General features: G+C 40.4%; 1 protein-coding gene across 1 annotated transcript in view; it reads left to right on the top strand.

The window, feature by feature from the left end:
- The window catches only part of LOC126248382 (uncharacterized), a 549,077-nt gene that overhangs the window by 148,604 nt on the left and 381,460 nt on the right, over positions 1–19,013 (top strand). Inside the window, exons 6-8 of the mRNA XM_049949323.1 lie at positions 4,167–4,256; positions 6,963–7,052; positions 7,678–7,767. Of these exons, the coding sequence (XP_049805280.1) occupies positions 4,167–4,256; positions 6,963–7,052; positions 7,678–7,767 (270 nt within the window). The remainder of the gene's footprint in view (positions 1–4,166; positions 4,257–6,962; positions 7,053–7,677; positions 7,768–19,013) is intronic.

Consider the following 19,013-nt stretch of genomic DNA (forward strand, 5'->3'; position numbering starts at 1 on the left):
CAGCAAAGAAAACATACACACATTTACGCAAGCACACACACCTCACACACACTCGGCCACCACCACCGGCAACTCTTACTGGAATTCTGATCAGAGCTGTCAATGGTGGTGGCCAAATGTGCGTCAGGTGTGCTTGATTGTGTGTATGGTGTTTTTTTTTTTTTTTTTTTTTTGCTGAGGAAGGCTTTGGCCGATCCAGCCTGGAGTTTGCATTGTTTAAATGATACATTAACATTATTTATGTGCTCCAGTGATTGTTCTACCTGTCACAGAGAATTACAACTAGAATCATTTTCATACCTGCTGATTGTGTATGTGTACAAAGTTATGTTGACATCTGGGTCTTCTGGGTGCTTCACATTTTTGTCAGACAGTAGTTACCAAAACTGTTAATACATTTATCCTACTGTGACATAAGGCAATCAGTGCCTTTCTGGAAAAATGGTAACTGTTGCCTATGAAACCGTGATTGTACCCAGGTGTGCACCTCTTCATCTGAAGCCAATAGGTGTCCACAAATGTCTTTCTTCAGGCCTTCAAAGATATGAAAACTGCATAGGAAGAGATCGGAACTGTATCGAACATGTGCAAGGACTTCCCAGTCAAACTACTGCAGTGTAGTCAAAACAACCTTTGCAACATGGGGCAGACATTGTCTTGCAACAGAATGATGGCGTCCGTCAACATTCCTGGACATTTGGACTTGATGGCATCCTTCATTGAATGCACAGCAGTTCATGGACACTTTGCAGAAATGTAGTGCACCAAGTTCAAGGGCCCAAGAATATTGATGGACAGCATCACTCTGTTGCAGAGTAATCCCTGCCCACATATTGTCAATGTTGTTTCGACTATGCTGCAAGAGCTTCATTGGAAAGCCGTTACACATCCTCCTTACAGTTCTGATCTGACCCCATGCAATTTCCATGTTTTTGGAGCACTGAAGAAAGACATTTGTGGCCGTTGACTTGCTTCAGACAAAAAGGTGCACATCTGGGTACAATCATGTTGCTGTAGGCAATTAAAAACATTTTTCCATTAAGGCACTTACCATCCTCTCTCACAGCGGGACAAATGTATTAACAGTTATGACAATTACTTTTTCAATAATAATCAGTATACGTACTTTTTTTCCACCTGTCTCGATTTCGTTTGACTGCCCTTTTATAAGAAGGCATCAGATCTCACACACACACACACACACACACACACACACACACGCTCTCACTCACACTCTCTAGTTGTTTAGGTGATAGCCTCTCTGTGAACATATGAACTAAAGCATGCCAATTTCTTCTAACATGCACTACTTTCTGCAGACTTTCCAGGTTGGAACCCATTACTTCTGTGATTCCATCAATCCATCTCATTCTTTGCTACCATTTTCTTGTTGTTCCTTCAATCTTCCCTAGCACTCAGGTGTTTTCCAGTGAATCATGCCATATCATGATGTACCTGTAATCCGTCAGTTTTTATTTCAGTATCAGACCTTTAGAGGAGCAGTCTGGTTTTATTTGTTACAGTACTGACCTATTCGTTCTCTTTGTGGTCCATGGAACTCCGAAGAGTTTCCTCCAACACTACAATTCAAAGAAGTCTATTATACACCATTCAGTCTTATCTTATGGTCCAGTTCTTACATCCATACATCACACTGGAGAGACAATAGCCATTACTATATGGATTATTGTTGTCTACTCCTTAAAACGTTCTCAAGGTTGGATATTGCTTTTCTGCCAAGTAACAAGAAAGTACAAAAAGTATAACACTGTAGCAAATTCATCCGACTGTGGTGTGGGTTTAGTGTTGGTAAACGTAGCCACCGATGACAGTTTTTTGTTTTTCTTAAATATTATGATACGTCAAAAAGCTAGTATTTGGCTGTTTCAGGGTTGTGGGCTTGAGATAGCTGATGTAACTAAAGACAAAACTGCAGGGAACTGGGAAGCAACTGTTATTCCAAATCAACTCGGGGATGATGGGAATACTATGTTTATGAATCTATCATCCAATAATCACTACATATTTCTGCAATTATATAAGCTACTCTTAAGGTGTACCGACTACAGATGTATCCCGTGAAACACATATTTCCATAGGTTTCAAATCAAGTAACGCTGTGAAAAGGATTAGAAAATATCAGATTCCACAGAGCATTTATGAAGCAAGGCAGTTGGTGAAGAGAGAGACTTCAATTCGAAAGTGCAACTTCCCTGTCTCCAAGCTGGCCGCAGTGGCCGAGCAGTTCTAGGCACTTCAGTCCAGAACCGCACTGCTGCTACGGTCTCAGGTTCAAATCCTGCCTCGGGCATGGATGTGTGTGATGTCCTTAGGTTAGTTAGGTTTAAGTAGTCCCAAGTCTAGGGGACTGATGACCTCAGATGATAAGTCCCATAGTGCTTAGAGCCATTTTGAACCCTGTCTCCATCTGGGAACTGAATTCTGCACTTCTGGTGTCATTTAACCGCTCCTAAAAATTCCAATACAGTGCAGAGTTTAGACAATAATGTGAAATAAATTCTTATATCTATTTGTGTGTGTGTGTGTGTGTGTGTGTGTGTGTGTGTGTGTGTGCGTGTGTGTGTGCGCAATTGAATTTAATGTGAATCTTGTTGATGTATTAAAGTAAGTATTGAAACAAAGTTTCTATCAGTCATGGAAATTGAATGTACGTTATAGTGTTTGTACACTCCTGGAAATGGAAAAAAGAACACATTGACACCGGTGTGTCAGACCCACCATACTTGCTCTGGACACTGCGAGAGGGCTGTACAAGCAATGATCACACGCACGGCACAGCGGACACACCAGGAACCGCGGTGTTGGCCATCGAATGGCGCTAGCTGCGCAGCATTTGTGCACCGCCGCCGTCAGTGTCAGCCAGTTTGCCGTGGCATATGGAGCTCCATCGCAGTCTTTAACACTGGTAGCATGCCGCGACAGCGAGGACGTGAACCGTATGTGCAGTTGACGGACTTTGAGCGAGGGCGTATAGTGGGCATGCGGGAGGCCGGGTGGACGTACCGCCGAATTGCTCAACACGTGGGGCGTGAGGTCTCCACAGTACATCGATGTTGTCGCCAGTGGTCGGCGGAAGGTGCACGTGCCCGTCGACCTGGGACCGGACCGCAGCGACGCACGGATGCACGCCAAGACCGTAGGATCGTACGCAGTGCCGTAGGGGACCGCACCGCCACTTCCCAGCAAATTAGGGACACTGTTGCTCCTGGGGTATCGGCGAGGACCATTCGCAACCGTCTCCATGAAGCTGGGCTACGGTCCCGCACACCGTTAGGCCGTCTTCCGCTCACGCCCCAACATCGTGCAGCCCGCCTCCAGTGGTGTTGCGACAGGCGTGAATGGAGGGACGAATGGAGACGTGTCGTCTTCAGCGATGAGAGTCGCTTCTGCCTTGGTGCCAATGATGGTCGTATGCGTGTTTGGCGCCATGCAGGTGAGCGCCACAATCAGGACTGCATACGACCGAGGCACACAGGGCCAACACCCGGCATCATGATGTGGGGAGTGATCTCCTACACTGGCCGTACACCACTGGTGATCGTCGAGGGGACACTGAATAGTGCACGGTACATCCAAACCGTCATCGAACCCATCGTTCTACCATTCCTAGACTGGCAAGGGAACTTGCTGTTCCAACAGGACAATGCACGTCCGCATGTATCCCGTGCCACCCAACGTGCTCTAGAAGGTGTTAGTCAACTACCCTGGCCAGCATGATCTCCGGATCTGTCCCCCATTGAGCATGTTTGGGACTGGATGAAGCGTCGTCTCACGCGGTCTGCACGTCCGGCACGAACGCTGGTCCAACTGAGGCGCCAGGTGGAAATGGCATGGCAAACCGTTCCACAGGACTACATCCAGCATCTCTACGATCGTCTCCATGGGAGAATAGCAGCCTGCATTGCTGCGAAAGGTGGATATACACTGTACTAGTGCCGACATTGTGCATGCTCTGTTGCCTGTGTCTATGTGCCTGTGGTTCTGTCAGTGTGATCATGTGATGTATCTGACCCCAGGAATGTGTCAATAAAGTTTCCCCTTCCTGGGACAATGAATTCACGGTGTTCTTATTTCAATTTCCAGGAGTGTAGTTTGTTTCCAAAATATTGCGGTTTGCTGCAAAGCTGCCATGCTGATTGTTTCAGGGCACTGTTCCAGTTGCTGTTGATGTCATTAATGCTAGTACTGAAACTAACCAGGATAAACCTCTCACCCCAAATCACCCTGAAGATGATGTAAGTTTCATATTTACGTCTATTATCATTTAAATAGTTAATATTTCATGAAAGATACTTGAGTGTCTTATTCCATTCATGATAAAGAGTGGAACTGACTCTCTGTGAGAACTACTCTACAATTGGTAGGCTTACAGAACTGCTTCTAAAACCCCAATGCAGTACGTAGAGATGAGGTGGTAGACATCCTTATTGCTTCCCTTAATGCAGTCTTTCTTGTTCTGCGAAATTTCGGGGGAACTGCCAGGTGTCAGTATTAGCCTGAGTTAGTCAGATTTTCAGTGGATCATTTTGCACACTAGATTGTCATGATGTGGAATGAGTCTTTTGATATTTACATCACAAATTAATTTGTATGTATGGTTACATTTTGAACATTTCTAAGGTTTTTTCCATTCTCTCTCTCTCTCTCTATTTCTACTGGAAAAAAGCTATTCAGATACGAGTTAATAATTCCTGCCCACCACCTTTTTCACATTACAGTAATAGAAATTCTTCTATGGAATAGAAGTTGTCAAGGAGAAACTTATTCAGTTTGTTACAAAATTTTACTTTGCTGTCTGTCAGATATTTTATATCACTGCGTAAGTGATGAAAACATTTTGTTGCAACATTGTGCATCCCTTTTTGTGCTAAAGATCACCTTAAGATGGAGTAATGAATGTCGTTTTTCTTTCTGGTATTTTAATTATGGACCTCATTATTCCTTTTGAACTGTAGTGGATTATTTACAACAAACTTCATGATGGAATAAATATACTGTGAAGCAGTAGTCAGAATGCCCAACTCCTTAAACAGGTGCCGACAAGATGATCATGGATGAATACCAGATAATATTCTTACAGCAAGGTTTTGCACAATGAAGACTGTTTCTTAAAGATGAGTTATCCCACAACATTATTCCATATGACATTACTGAATGAAAATTAGCAAAATATGTCATCTTACTGATTTGTCTATCCCCAAGATTTGCAATGATTTTATGTGCAAGTGTGGCTGAACTAAATTGTTTTAGGATTTGTTTACCCAGTTTATTATTTCTTCACCATGTGTTACACTTATCATTGGTATAGTACCTCTAGATGTGCAGAAGTGAATGTGTTTCGTCTTTCTAAAATTGGGGTTGAGGCCAGTCAATGACAGTTCTAAGAACTTTGTTCACCATTTCTTCTGTTTCCATACGTATGCTTGGATTGATTACAATACTAGTGTCATCCACAAAAAGAACTAATTCTGCTTGTTGTATACTGGATGGAAGATCATGTACATATATGAGGAACAGTACTTTGGGGAGCCCCATACGTGATTTCATCCCAGTCAGAATTAAGTCCCTGGAATATATTGCTCGATTAACTAAGTACAACGTTGTGCATTCTTTTAGTAAGATACGACATTATCCATTGATTGGGTATAACCTCAGTCCCATAAAAGTCAATTTATCTGGGAGAATTCTCTGACTCATGCAACCAAATGCCCTAGAGGGGTTACAGAAATTACCAATCAGTGGTATTTTATTATTTCATGTGTGTAAAATTTGGTGAGTGAACGTGTAAATGGCATTCTCAGTAGAGCAACTCTTCTGAAGCATACTATTGTTGCTAAGGTGAGATACTATTCCAGAATGCTTCATCTTCCCAAAAATTTGGAATGTTGTCAGCAGTGAAACAGGTTGGTAGTTACTGTCATATCTCTTATCACTTTTCTTGAAGACTGATTTAACTACATATATTTCAGTCTCTCTGTAAAAATGTCCTGAGTTAGTGATGCATTACATATTTCAGACAAGACTGGCCTTATTACATGGAACAAATTTTTAGTGATCTATTGGAAACATCATCAAAAGCAGATGAACTTTTATTTTTGAGAGAATGTATAATTTTCTTAATTTCAAAACTAAAAGATTATGATTGAATTTTATGGAAGTTGCTTTTTCAGCATACTGTTGGGATATTGCTTTTGAACTTTTTGTTCCTATACTTTCTACTATATTTAAGAAATGATTATTAAATGCATTTGCTACCCGTGACTCATCATTTATAACCCTTCCATTCAGTTCAGTAGTGATGTCATATTCTGTGACTGGTTGTCCTGTCTCTCATTTCACTACATTCAATATAGGCTTAAGTCTGTTGTCCGAAGAATTGATTTCTGACATTATGTGCAAGTTTCTTGATTATTTAATAATCTTTCTTAGTAATTTTGAGTAGTTTTCATAGAGTACAACTGCTGCAGGATCCCTACTTGTTCTTGCCAAAAGGTACATTTCCCTTTTCCTTTCACAACACACCTATATCCCTCTAGTGATCCATTGTTTTTTATATGGCTGTTTAGTACCCTTTCTGATTAACTTATCTGGACAGTTATTTTCAATTAATGAAATTTCGTGGAATAATGTATAAGCTGTCAATATTTTAAAATCTTGCATCAATCTGTCTTATTTGTAGCCAGTGTGTAATGAATTTGGCTTTGACATCTGAATGTCTGATGTTAATATTCCTTCCTTCTTTCCTTATTGGAAGAGAGTGAATTTAATTTTGTGTGTTTGTTTTTGTAGTAACTGAATTTACTGTGATTCTTGTTGATGTATTAAAGTAAATATTGAAAGAAAGTTTCCATCAACCGTAGAATTTGAATCCATTACAGTACTTATAGCCTGTTTCCAAAATATAGCAGTTTGTTGGAAAGTTGTCATTTTGATTGTTTCAGGCCACTGTTCCAGTAGCACTTGATGCTGCTAGTGCTATTATTGAAAACAACCTGGAGGAAACTCTCATCCCAGATCACCTTGAAGATGATGTAAGTTTCAAATCTGAATCTACTATCCTTTAAACAGTTCATGCTTCAAGAGAGGTACTTGAGTGTCTCATTTCAGTCCTGATGAAGAGTGAAACTGATTTTTCTTTCTGTGAGAAGTAGAGTCTGCAATGTATAGACTTGCAAAAATTGTTCTAAAAGCCAAATGTATTACAGCATTTTGCAGAATGTAGAAAGTCATGGGAAAAAATCCTTATTGCTTTTATTAATGCAGTCTTTCTTGTCCTGTGAAATTTTAGAGGAACTGCTACATGTCTAGTATTAGCCTGAAATTTCACAGAATAGTCTATAAACTGTAGAAACTTTAAACCTCACATTAATCTGTCTTATTTGAAGCCAGTGTCTAATACATTTGGCTTTGACTACTGAACATTAATATTCGTTCCTTCTTTCCATATTGGAAGAGAGTGTGCTTAATGTATGTGTGTGTGTGTGTGTGTGTGTGTGTGTGTGTGTGTGTGTGTGTTTGGAAATATATTATTAAAGGAAAGGTTCTGTCAGGCCCTGGTATGTGGGGTTAGTGATTTGGCAAGATTCTACAATACAGTATTACTAGCTGACAAAAAATGTTTTGTATTGTCTGAAAGCTAGCATTTTGTTGTTTCAGGGCAATGGTCCAGTAATCACTGATGTCACTAGTGGTAATATCGAAGACAGCCTAGAAGAAGCTATAACGTCAGATGACGTCAGAGATGATGTGAGTATTGAATTTATCGATCTTACATTCTTTAAGCAGATCACACTTGAAGAGAGATCCTTGAGGCTTTAATTCCAACCTTACTGAAGAGTTCAGCTGCCCTTTTTCCATGTGGGAGCTGAACTCTGCTTATTGTTAGTGAGTGAAATTGTGCTAAATATCCAAATACACTACCGTATGTTTCAGAACAGAAATAATGTTGTGGAAATAATCTTTTACTCAGCATGTCATGGTGTTGCACTTAGAAGCTGCATCAGAAAAGTGTGGCCAACTGGTTTGTGATTTTTAAAATTTTTTTTTTATATTTATTGTCTTCTGAATCAATACTGTACATGACATGCACATGGTGATGCACAAACATACATTTGATGTATGATTCCAGGACTGTAAGAGGTATTGATCTACTATTATAGTTGTGACTGCTTGAGGTAACAATATGACAGACATTTCTGCATGGGTAACTTTTAAATATATTTTACAATGTTGAGGAGAGCTATGAATGTACTTGGAAGATTGATATGCTTTGGTAGCTCCACAAATCTAGCTTGCAGTGACATGTTTGCATCTTCATAAGATCCAAACTTTCATAATGATTTTTCAGTTATCAAGACAAGAATAAACACACTGAACAGTAAAAAGCTAACCCTTGGTCCTCTGTTTCTAGTGTGATTATAGTTCATCCACAGTAAAATTCTCCCTTCGGTTTTCATTGTTTGTGATTAGCTTTCAAAAAGCTACTTCTCAGTTGTGACTGATGGTACAGTGATTGATGGAATGAGCAGCTAGCACTGATTTTAAATTTTTGTTCGGAAAAATTATGTCACTGTTAATTATTCTATCACATTCTTTCTTAAACTATTTTTGGTTCATACCGAGGCCACTGCTTGAGTTGACAAAGTTTGCTGAGGTTTTTAATTCCCATTTTTGGAAGTAACTTACACTGTTGCTGCATGTTGAGGATTTTAATGTCAACATCCTCAGATGACTAAACGCCATCAAATCTCAGATTCACAGATTGTGTGAAGCCAACTGAGAAAGCACCAGTTTGACAAGGTTTTTGCATGATCCTGGCATTCCATACCATCGTGTATCCAACAACTCAGTTGATAATTATGAACTACTAATTTCATACCTGTGGCTTTGCTCATGGTGCATATGTCACATATATTGCATACATCTTCTCGTCCCACCTCTCCATGTCCATCTCCTCCTCCTCGTCTTCTTCTTCCTCTGCCTCTCTGTCTCCATCTCCTCTTCCCCCTCTATCTGTCCATCTGCTCCTCCCCTCTCTCTGTCCACGTTATCACTCTCTCTGTCTGTCTCCCCCCCTATCCACCTCCTTCCCCCCTCTCTGTCCATCTCCTTCCCTCCTCTCTGTCCACCTCCTTCCCCCCTCTCTGTCCATCTCCTTCCCCCCTCTCTCTGTCCATCTCCTTCCCCCTTCTCTGTCCATCTCCTTCCCCCTTCTCTGTCCATCTCCTTCTTCCCCCTCTCTGCTCCCCCTACCTCTGGCCTTCTCCTCCTTCCCCTCTAGCTGTCCAGCTCCTCCTCTCCCTTTCTCTCTGTATTCACCTCCTATATCACCCTCCCTCCAGGGGGAAGCTTGGTGGTTCTTACCACTTAAATAAATCTCTCATATATTTTAAGCCAAATGACACACTGGTTAAGGCATTAGATTCTTGTTTGGGACTAACAATATTTGAACTATTTCCAGTCATACTTACCTAGCTTTCATTGCTCGAAATCATCTTAGGTGAATGCCAGAGTCTTCCCATTAGCAGCCAGATATCAGTTCATTTTATGCAGCTTTGGCCAGATGTGATAAACTCTGATGTTAAATGACCTTGAAGTCATAAATGCATTAAACACTAATCTCTTTTCTTCCATGTCTATATGAAAACTTTGAGCAGTAAGATAATTTGGCATTTATGAAAAGCAAGATCTGGTCACACTTTATAGAGAATAAATTAAGATTCTTACCAAAGTGTGGATTAAGTTACTACCCTGTTTATTAAGGAGATGTGGAATTATTGTAATTCTGAAGTGTGGACGCAGGGAGAGTCAGTAAACTGCTTTTTGATATTCCTTATCCACATATCCAGACAAGAGGTAAATTCGTGTTATACGTGGCAAAGTCATTTTGGCTACAAAGGAAAAAGAAGGGGGTGCTATTCTTCTAGGTACTCGGTCAACATCAGAATTCAGGTAAGTGTGGCTGCAGGTGAAACTGCTAATAACGCTTGTGTGTCACTCACCAATTGCTGAGCTGACTGCTATATTCCTGACTTTTAAGATATGAGCTCATTTGTAAATTTGAGGATGTGGATGCACAGAACTATAACAGCTGGTGAGAACAATGATCTGGGCATACTGGTCTGCCACTTGGCTACTTGCTTGAAAATGATCATCCTGATACACCTTTGATAAACGTCTTTGGACACCTGTGTACCTTTTCTGGTGTGAGAAACTAGTGCAGCCTAAGTCGCTACAGTTTTCTATGTCTCACATTTTATCATTGTGCCTGCTGTATACATGGAAGGCAGGCAGGCTTGAGTTCAGTTTTTCATTAACATTCCAGTCATTAGGGATAATTCTCTAAATAAGAAGATCAGTCAGTTTACTGACTGATCTGTCCTCCATTACATCTGATGATGAGATTGATGTGGAACATACCTGAAAATCATATATTGTGTGTGACTGCCTATCTAAATAATAATTTGTCATCTGCATGACAGGCTTACCCACTTCTTGTAAGCAATTAGTCAACTATATTTCTTTGTATGCTGGGCACTTTGAAATTTGAATGTATTCAATAAGGGACATCTTAAATGTCTGAGCTGCACCATGAGGTGGATTTCAAAAGTATTTATGTGACAGACCAGCGTTCTGGCATACAACCCATCACCAGTGGCACATACTGTGCATGTCTACATGAATTGACATGCCTGTCAGGCGTAAAATCTTTATGATGGTTATAAATGATGTTGATCTCTGTGGTACATAGATTGTCATATGTACACTCTTTGACACAAAACTCGACCGGCGGCCGGCTGCTTCAGAAGCTAAGTCCGCGCCGATCGCGACATGGGACAAAAAAACTGGCCAACTCGCTAATTCTTTAAGTCCGGTTATCTGCACAATCTGGCAACACTGTAGACTGCAGCACTTCCTGGAGGAAAACTTGTCCCATGATAGAGAAACTCTAGGCTGATTATGCCTGTGGTCTAGCGGTAGCGTGCGTTGTTTCTGTTCATAATGTCAGTGGATCGAGAGCAGCTGGCATAAAATATTTTTATAGCCTCTTCTGTCTGAATGCTGAAGACTTGAATGTAATGGTAGCGCAGATTCAATCTATTTCGCTTTCTGACACACCGATATCAAAATTTTATCCAGTAACGATTTTGCGGCAGATTTCCTGCAGACTGTCCTCCTCTGGACGCCGTATGCGGCAAAGCTCCGGGATCCATTTGCTGGCTACTGGCAGCGGCCGTGGCGACAGCAGCGGCGCTGCACTCTCCTGTCCTTTATCGAAAGCGCCAGCTACCGCTCATCGCTATTGATGATTTAAAACGCTTTATTATTAAATGTTGCTCCACAGAAAATTTCTACAAATTCCATTCACGCTCAAAAGCAACGGAGACAGACTCCCTGATTAGTAGGTGGCAAGAGCTGAGTATGGCCTGAAATTAATTTTATTGACTGGGACAAAATTAAACCACCTCACTACATTCGATGAATTTATAAATGCTTCATACCTCGTTTCTTTTCCTTTCAAACTCAATTATTTGTGCAACTTTAGGTCAATGTTTGGATGTTTTCGTCAAGCCAGAGTGAGCGTCTGTGGTGTAAAGTGTATTACAGTTCTTGTTTCATTCCTTATGGTAAGTCTATCAGATAAACTGTGTGAATACCTTGCAATGCATGTTCTGTAGCAGTGCAGGAACACTGCACATTTGGAGTTCCATGTATGGGTTCATGAAGTATTTATTGTTGATCGGAAGTGATAGTTAAGGTCATCAGAAAAATTTGTCCTTTTGGAGGTTTCAGAGAACGGAAAGGAATTGCTAACGCCGGTGTTAGAAAATGTCTACAGTTAAATGCTATTGGAAAAATTTAGAAGAGGAGAACTATATTAATCAACATGTGCACTTCATAAACAACCTTCTGACATGTTAGACCTATATGACGAAGAAAGCTCAAATTTATATCGTTGACAGTCGGTTTGAATCTTTTGAGGATCTATTTTACAGTGAAGCACCTTGGCATTTGCAAAGCAGACATCCATGATATTAACTTAATTTACCAAGTCGAAATCGGACTAAGATTGATGTTTAAAGGTATTCTTCAGATTTCGCATAAGGAATTTTTACTAGCAGTTTGCAACTCCATTAATTAAAATGGAAAATAAAAGGTTGTAATCAGCGGCTTCTACCCTGATTGGAACTGCTATGTCATATAGTACGAGCACTGCAACTCACAAGGGAACCTCTGAGCTAATGACACACTGTCGGCAAGAGGCGGACTATAGTCACTGCGATGTTGCCTGAGCCTCAAAACGCTGCCTTAAACACACAAACAGAGGAGGAGGAGATGAAGCTTATTCGAATTGAATATAATGTAAGATACCAAACACTTTGCACCTTGATGTCGAATTTGTCCACGTGCAATCTTTTGCAGCATACACATTGAATGTCATGATTACCATGAGAATGAAGAAATATGTTGGTAAGGATGGAAGCAAGAAGAGACGCAGTCAACAAATATTCGATTCCTCATGGCATTCATTTCATTTGAGACGTAAGAAGAGGTAAAGCGGGATATTACTTTTGTTAACACGAAAGATATGCCGCACATATCGATAACGTTGAAGTCTGCGTCTTCATATGTTTCCTCCTTGAAATCTGTATGCTCTATTATATACTAAGTAGCCCGACCATTGTTTCAGTAATGTTACCCTCTTGTTTGACCCCGTAACAATGAACAGATTCCAAATGCATGTCTCTGCATGAAAGTAGCTGTTCGAACCCTTCCTGGGTTGTTTTTTGTGTTTTATTGCATGGAATTCCTGAAGCAGACCACTGTGCCTTCCCCCCTCGTGGGTTAGGTCTCAAAACTAAACCGCTTTTTACCCAATGGCATAATTTATTCAGACAGCATCAGCACAAGACTATCAAACAAAGCCTTCCATTTAGAGTTGCAACACTCTAACCAGCACTGACCAAAGTGTAATCCACGGTCATGGTCCGAAATTAGCAGCTGTCTGCTACTGTGGCAGCCGGCTGAGGTGGCCAAGCGGTTCTAGGTGCTACAGTCTGGAACCGCGCGACCGATACGGTCGCAGGTTCAAATCCTGCCTCGGGCATGGATGTGTGTGATGTCCTTAGGTTAGTTAGGTTTAAGTAGTTCTAAGTTCTAGGGGACTGATGACCTCAGAAGCTAAGTCCCATAGTGCTCAGAGCCAGTTGAACAGTTGCTACTGTGGCAAAGTCCATACTACACTTTCGATTCCGCAGCACCATTTTATCTGGTAAGACTGTGTAGTTGCAGAGTTGTGCCAGCATGTCTGTCCTCACACTGTCAACTTTATGTATCTCACTTCTCCTGTAGCGTCGATCACGAGGACCCGAAGTAAATGAGTGTATTCTGCATGACGTAACATTCAGTATTCCCTTCTTTCATAGCCACTCTTCATGTGCATCGATACCAAATAGGAATGTGAAAACTCTTGCGAGTGAGAGAATGACAATAACAATCGTAACAAGAACAAGCAAATAATGAAGTTTATTCCAACGCAGAACGAGAATGGCTTTAAATATGAAAATCTATATCTATATCCATATCTATTGATCTTTGAATTGGAACAATGCAAATATATTCTTAGCATTTAGTTTCTGAATTTAGTTCTGGATGTTTGCAGAGAAAGGGAAAAGTCGGTACTTCTCGCTAGTGTAATATAATGTGAACCAGCAACTACCCTTTCCTTAGAACACGACTCAAGCAGGTCCCCAAGTAGGTACCAAGGCACTGCTGCATTCTGTTCCCTGACATTGCTCTGATGACGGTTAATGCAGATAGTTCCGATTATGAAATACAAAACGTATTGCAGGTTAGTTCCTAGGATAGTAACATTAAATTTGCGTTGTAGACAGCACATGAACGTGACAACTATCCATATTACTCATCAATATAAAAAGACAATATTATGGGTATTTAGCAGGATTACTCAACATGAATTCTGAAATTGGGTGACTGACCGCACAGGTGCTAAACGTCGTCAAGAGTATACGATGTCCTAATCGCATTAGGAATATGAAGATGATCTTCGACAGCTAGCAACTTTCACATTGCTATCTCCACCCTACTCCAGACAGCCCTCGGTGGCATTGCACTACGTTGCCGATGTAATGGAAGGCCTTCAAACCGACAACAGACCACATATTGAAAAATACAAGCGAATTCTCTTGCAGCGTAAGCTTATTGTAACTAATCTAAAAATTATTGGAGAGGAACATTGTCCTATTCAAAAAAAGTAAAATGTTACTCACTGTTGACGTCAAACGGACATTATCTATGTCCTGTCTTGTGTCCTACTCATCTATAATATCAAGTGTACTATCAAATTGATTATATATAATGGATGGTAATGTAATGCATTGATACCAGATGATGGGTTCACAACAGTATTGATGCGAAAATAAAACAGAAGTTCGCAAAAGTGCAGTTGTGCATTTTCGTACGTTTTCACCTCGAGATGTACAGTCGTGCTCAAAAGTATCCGAACGACCTGAATTGCATTTCACCTGATTCGCATGCAACCAGCATAACGCAGCTGTCTAGCAGGTCCACTAATCACTCCTTGGTACAGTCGTTTGACTATTGAAAATGGTTCCAATAAGTCACCACTAGAAAACACTGCTCTGTATCGCAGTAACTCAAGATTTAAAGTAATACCACGATACTACAAATATCAGGGAACACCTTATCACAGATAAGACTGTCCTTAAGGCTTGTAAGCTCACATTTATTACAATAAATGACATATCTGAAATGTTACCACTCTCATTATTACGTCAGATTGGTAATGCACGTAGTAAGTTGGTCATATTCATGATTTCCTCTTCAAAGTAACATTCCGTACTTATTATTTAACACAAAATGACATTAAAAATTTAAGTTATTCATGAGCAGCTAGTTGAGAATATGTATGAACTTCAAATGACACGACGAACCGTCTTGTTCCGCATATGGGTTCAAACCCAGCTCATGCAGACTAAGCAAAGATTTTGTGACTGACGGAAACTAACAGTCATTCCTGATTAGGCATACAGAGAGTGATGTACCTCAGTTTTAGATAGTATCAGTTAGCAAATATCAACTTTAAATTGCATAACGCAAACATTTTTAACAGACGACGCGAATTCCTACCCAGCATCTATTGTCTCTGTTAACGAACTACGAGAGATGTTAAATATTGCTTCTTCACAAGTAACTTACTTGAAATGCCATGAGGTAAAGCTTTGTGTTGGACACTGATTCGAACCCAGAACCTAATCGGATTGCTATTGAAGCACAGTCAAATGTGACATATCAGATTTTCGCGGCAGTAGCTAGATGTTTTAACTGAAATGACGAGACGAAACATTAATTTTTTCCTTCCTAGGACTCCAACCCGGCACCTATCGCTGTTATATTCTAGAGAAAAGGAACGTTAAATATGGGTTTGTTGCACCAGCAGTGACATGTGACCATGTTTGAACTAGAAATAATATGACGAAGAGTTCAGCGCTCACTGGTAATAGAGTCCCACACATATCGTTGTTGACTACACACAAAGAGACATCAGCTACTGAATTTTTCTCCACCAGCTGCTCAGAATAACATGTTGAACTTACAGTCATCTCGCAAATAGTTCTGTGTCTCACTGGGAGTTAAAAACGTCAGATATCGTTAGTGTTGACAACGAATGAAAATACATTAAAAATCAAAATTATTATCCAGCAGCAGATAGGTGTTCTCATGCTAGAGCTTGATAATACATAATTAAGTCTTTAGTGCCAGGCCAGGATTCGATCCCATTCACGCGTAATATGTGGAAATGTTGAGGAATCTGCAGTTTTGAACAAACAACAAATTGCAGCCGAGCTGTATTGCCACGAAGGGATCAAATTCCGCATTAAGGGCAATCTGAGTAGCATTCCCGGTTCAGAACCAATTCTATCGACATACAGAAGCTCGGATAAAAGACGGAATAAGTATCCTGTGACCATACATAGCGTTTGTTTCGTCACTTGAAATAAATAACTAGTATAAGAAAGGTTACTGGTGATAGAGTTTCTACATGTCGCCACTCCAGACTTTATTGTGGTTCAACCTACCGTCTACTTGGTAGAGAATGAATATCATCTTTAATGTGAATTTTCAGACCACACTGCCATTATATCTTCTTCACTTGGTGTAGCCAGGAGAGAATGGAATCTATCTCTCTCTATCTAAAATTATTGACAGAAGTGGAAATCGAACCCAGACCATAGGTATAACAACCTACCATCCGTCCAACAGACCATGAAATGCTCTTCTCTGCGACTCATTTTTCTATCGTGATGCTGTTGCGCCACACTGGATGAGAATTCTGACACACAGGCTCCCTGTAGTAATTTGCAGCATGTTCAGTAAATTCATTTACTTGGTTGACCGAATCACCATGAACTAGCTGCCTCGGCTACCCAGTGCATACATTCGACTCTATTTTGTAATCACCGAAATAAAATCACGTAACTGCCACCTACACAGAACTGCCAACAGTGTAGGATGCAGAAGTTTAAATAGGAAGTGTTCCTTTCCACGTGAGCTATTCTATTGCGCTATCTGTTTGTAGAAAACGTCATTCAGTCCAAAAGAAAAGCTGTAACTGTTTGTCTCTCAGAAGTCAAGACCTGGCAATATGCATAATCTCACAGTACTGTGGAATCCAAAAATTTTGGAGGAATAGTTGTCGAGCTCGGGAGCTGTTGTAGCTACGTGTCAGCTAGTAGCGTAGATAAGATGTCGCGAGTTAGAATACATTCAGTGCTACATTTTTTAAAACGCAATTCTGCTGTCTGCTGAAGTTATCAATGTAATGGAACTTTGAACATAATTCCCTTCACTTCTCAACCCAAAGTAGTCGCATGTGGAAAAACGGCTAACTACTGTGACATTTTGTTCTATTCAGGTTTAATAGACAGCAGGCAGCAGATTCATCTCGAAGATGTGTAGGGAGAGCGCATCGTGCCATAATATGTCAGAAAAGAATTTTCTATATTAGCTGTCGTGTGGTAGTGAGATTTTATTCTTCTTCAAACTTTGTTTGACAAGTGACTCAGAACAAGTTTTCTACATGCATGTAATCAATAAACTGCATGTGCATTGTCAGACTGTCATAGGTAACATCAGAGAATTCGCATATATCGTTGATGATTAATTTCTCTCTCATGTTTACTATTGTTTTAACAACACTATAGGAAACCTTACGAAAATTGTGCACTGTATTATAAGAAATGAAATAAAACTAACCACGATAACCTTACGACAAAAGTCTGTTTTAATAAAACCGAGTATCTGTACACAAGCGTGCCTCTATCGACACGAATTAGTAAAATACTACTCACTTAGATTTTGATTGGGTCTGTGTTTAATTGGTATGCTGTGTCATACTCAAGAGGTATACAAATGTGGCATTTCATAAATATAGTTACGTATTCCTAGAAACCCAAAATTCGCTTGTCAGCAGTGGAAAGAGGCGTTACCTGTTGTGCAGCATTGTAAGGTTTTCAACATTGCACTATGAGCCGAAAGCATTTTCTTGCGATTTCCTTATTGATGTTTGATCCGACTGCTTGTAGCTCTTTCACAGAAGGGATAAAAACGTTGCAGTCAGTGAGACTGGAACTGCGAACCATAACAGACGCTTTTTCACAGATCAGCACGTTACCACAGAGCTGGCGAAGAGGTATGGGTCTGAGCTTCCTCTTACGACGCCAATAGTGACTAGGACTCGTAAGCCGCTATTTAAAGGTCGAGATTGGTTGTGATTTCCACGTGGGCTGAAAACCGTAAATTTACAATCTTTTGTTAACCTTCAAGCGATAATAACTCAGATTATTCAATGGAAATGACAAGTAAAATCAAGTGAACTTTGAGGCTTAATTCCGTGCACACCAGGAAGTAACTCGTCGATCACAGAGTTGCCAAACATACATTGCCTTGTTGCCAAATCTCAGTTACAGTACCAGCAGGAAGAAGACGAACCGATGTGATCCTACAGCGGGCTGGGAAGTGACCATAGCTGGTGTCTCCAAGTTGAGCCTGCTACGGCCTGGAATACGTAATGCGTCTGATTTGCTTTCTGTAACTAGGTTTAGGGACTGGAGCCTAGTTACTAATAATACTCAAAACTGACTGCAAACTAAGCATCATAAATCAGTAACTCTCATTGTTGTTTTTGTATTTCTTTCGTAAGTGTACTCAAAACTAAGGAACTCATCCACAGGCGTTTTCGTGCCTCGCCGATATTCGAGCACAACAAACAAATAAAAATAAAAAAGAATGTGTGTGTGTGTGTGTGTGTGTGTGTGTGTGTGTGTGTGTGTGTGTGAGAGAGAGAGAGAGAGAGAGAGAGAGAGAGAGAGAGAGAGAAATAAAAAGCAACACGTTCCACATCATTACGAAATGTCGTATTCATGATCTGTGGAACAAGAATTAATCTAATGTAATCTAATCTAATCTAATCTAATCTAATCTAGCCATGAAGGGTCATGAATTACCGAAATTTTTGCCAATACCAGTAACCAAATCTAAACTTGAAAATAAAAGACGACAATTTTTGTAATAAACCGTGACTCCTATCAAGATCCTTTCGTCCCTGTTATCTAACCACGAAAGATGTCTGATATACCTCCATTCTGAAGTAACAAAGTGTGCATGCATTTAAAGATGAAGTGCATGATGTGAAGTTCTGTGACAGAGATATGAACCCAACACGTAATCGGATTGTTAACTAAGAAAAATCAAATGTTATGTATCGGTTTTTCTTACGAGCCGCTAGGTGTCTGAATCTAAAATAAGGATACAAACTTTTGTGCCTAAGCGACAATCGAACTGCACACCTACCGTGCATCCACGGATATAGCTTAAGTATCAGTTGTTTACTCATGAACAGTAAGATGTGTGCGTGTTTGACCAGAAATAACGACACCTGTTGCGATTGT

The sequence above is a fragment of the Schistocerca nitens genome, chromosome 3 (genome assembly GCF_023898315.1).
Source record: "Schistocerca nitens isolate TAMUIC-IGC-003100 chromosome 3, iqSchNite1.1, whole genome shotgun sequence".
NCBI classification, from domain to species: Eukaryota; Metazoa; Arthropoda; class Insecta; order Orthoptera; family Acrididae; genus Schistocerca; species Schistocerca nitens.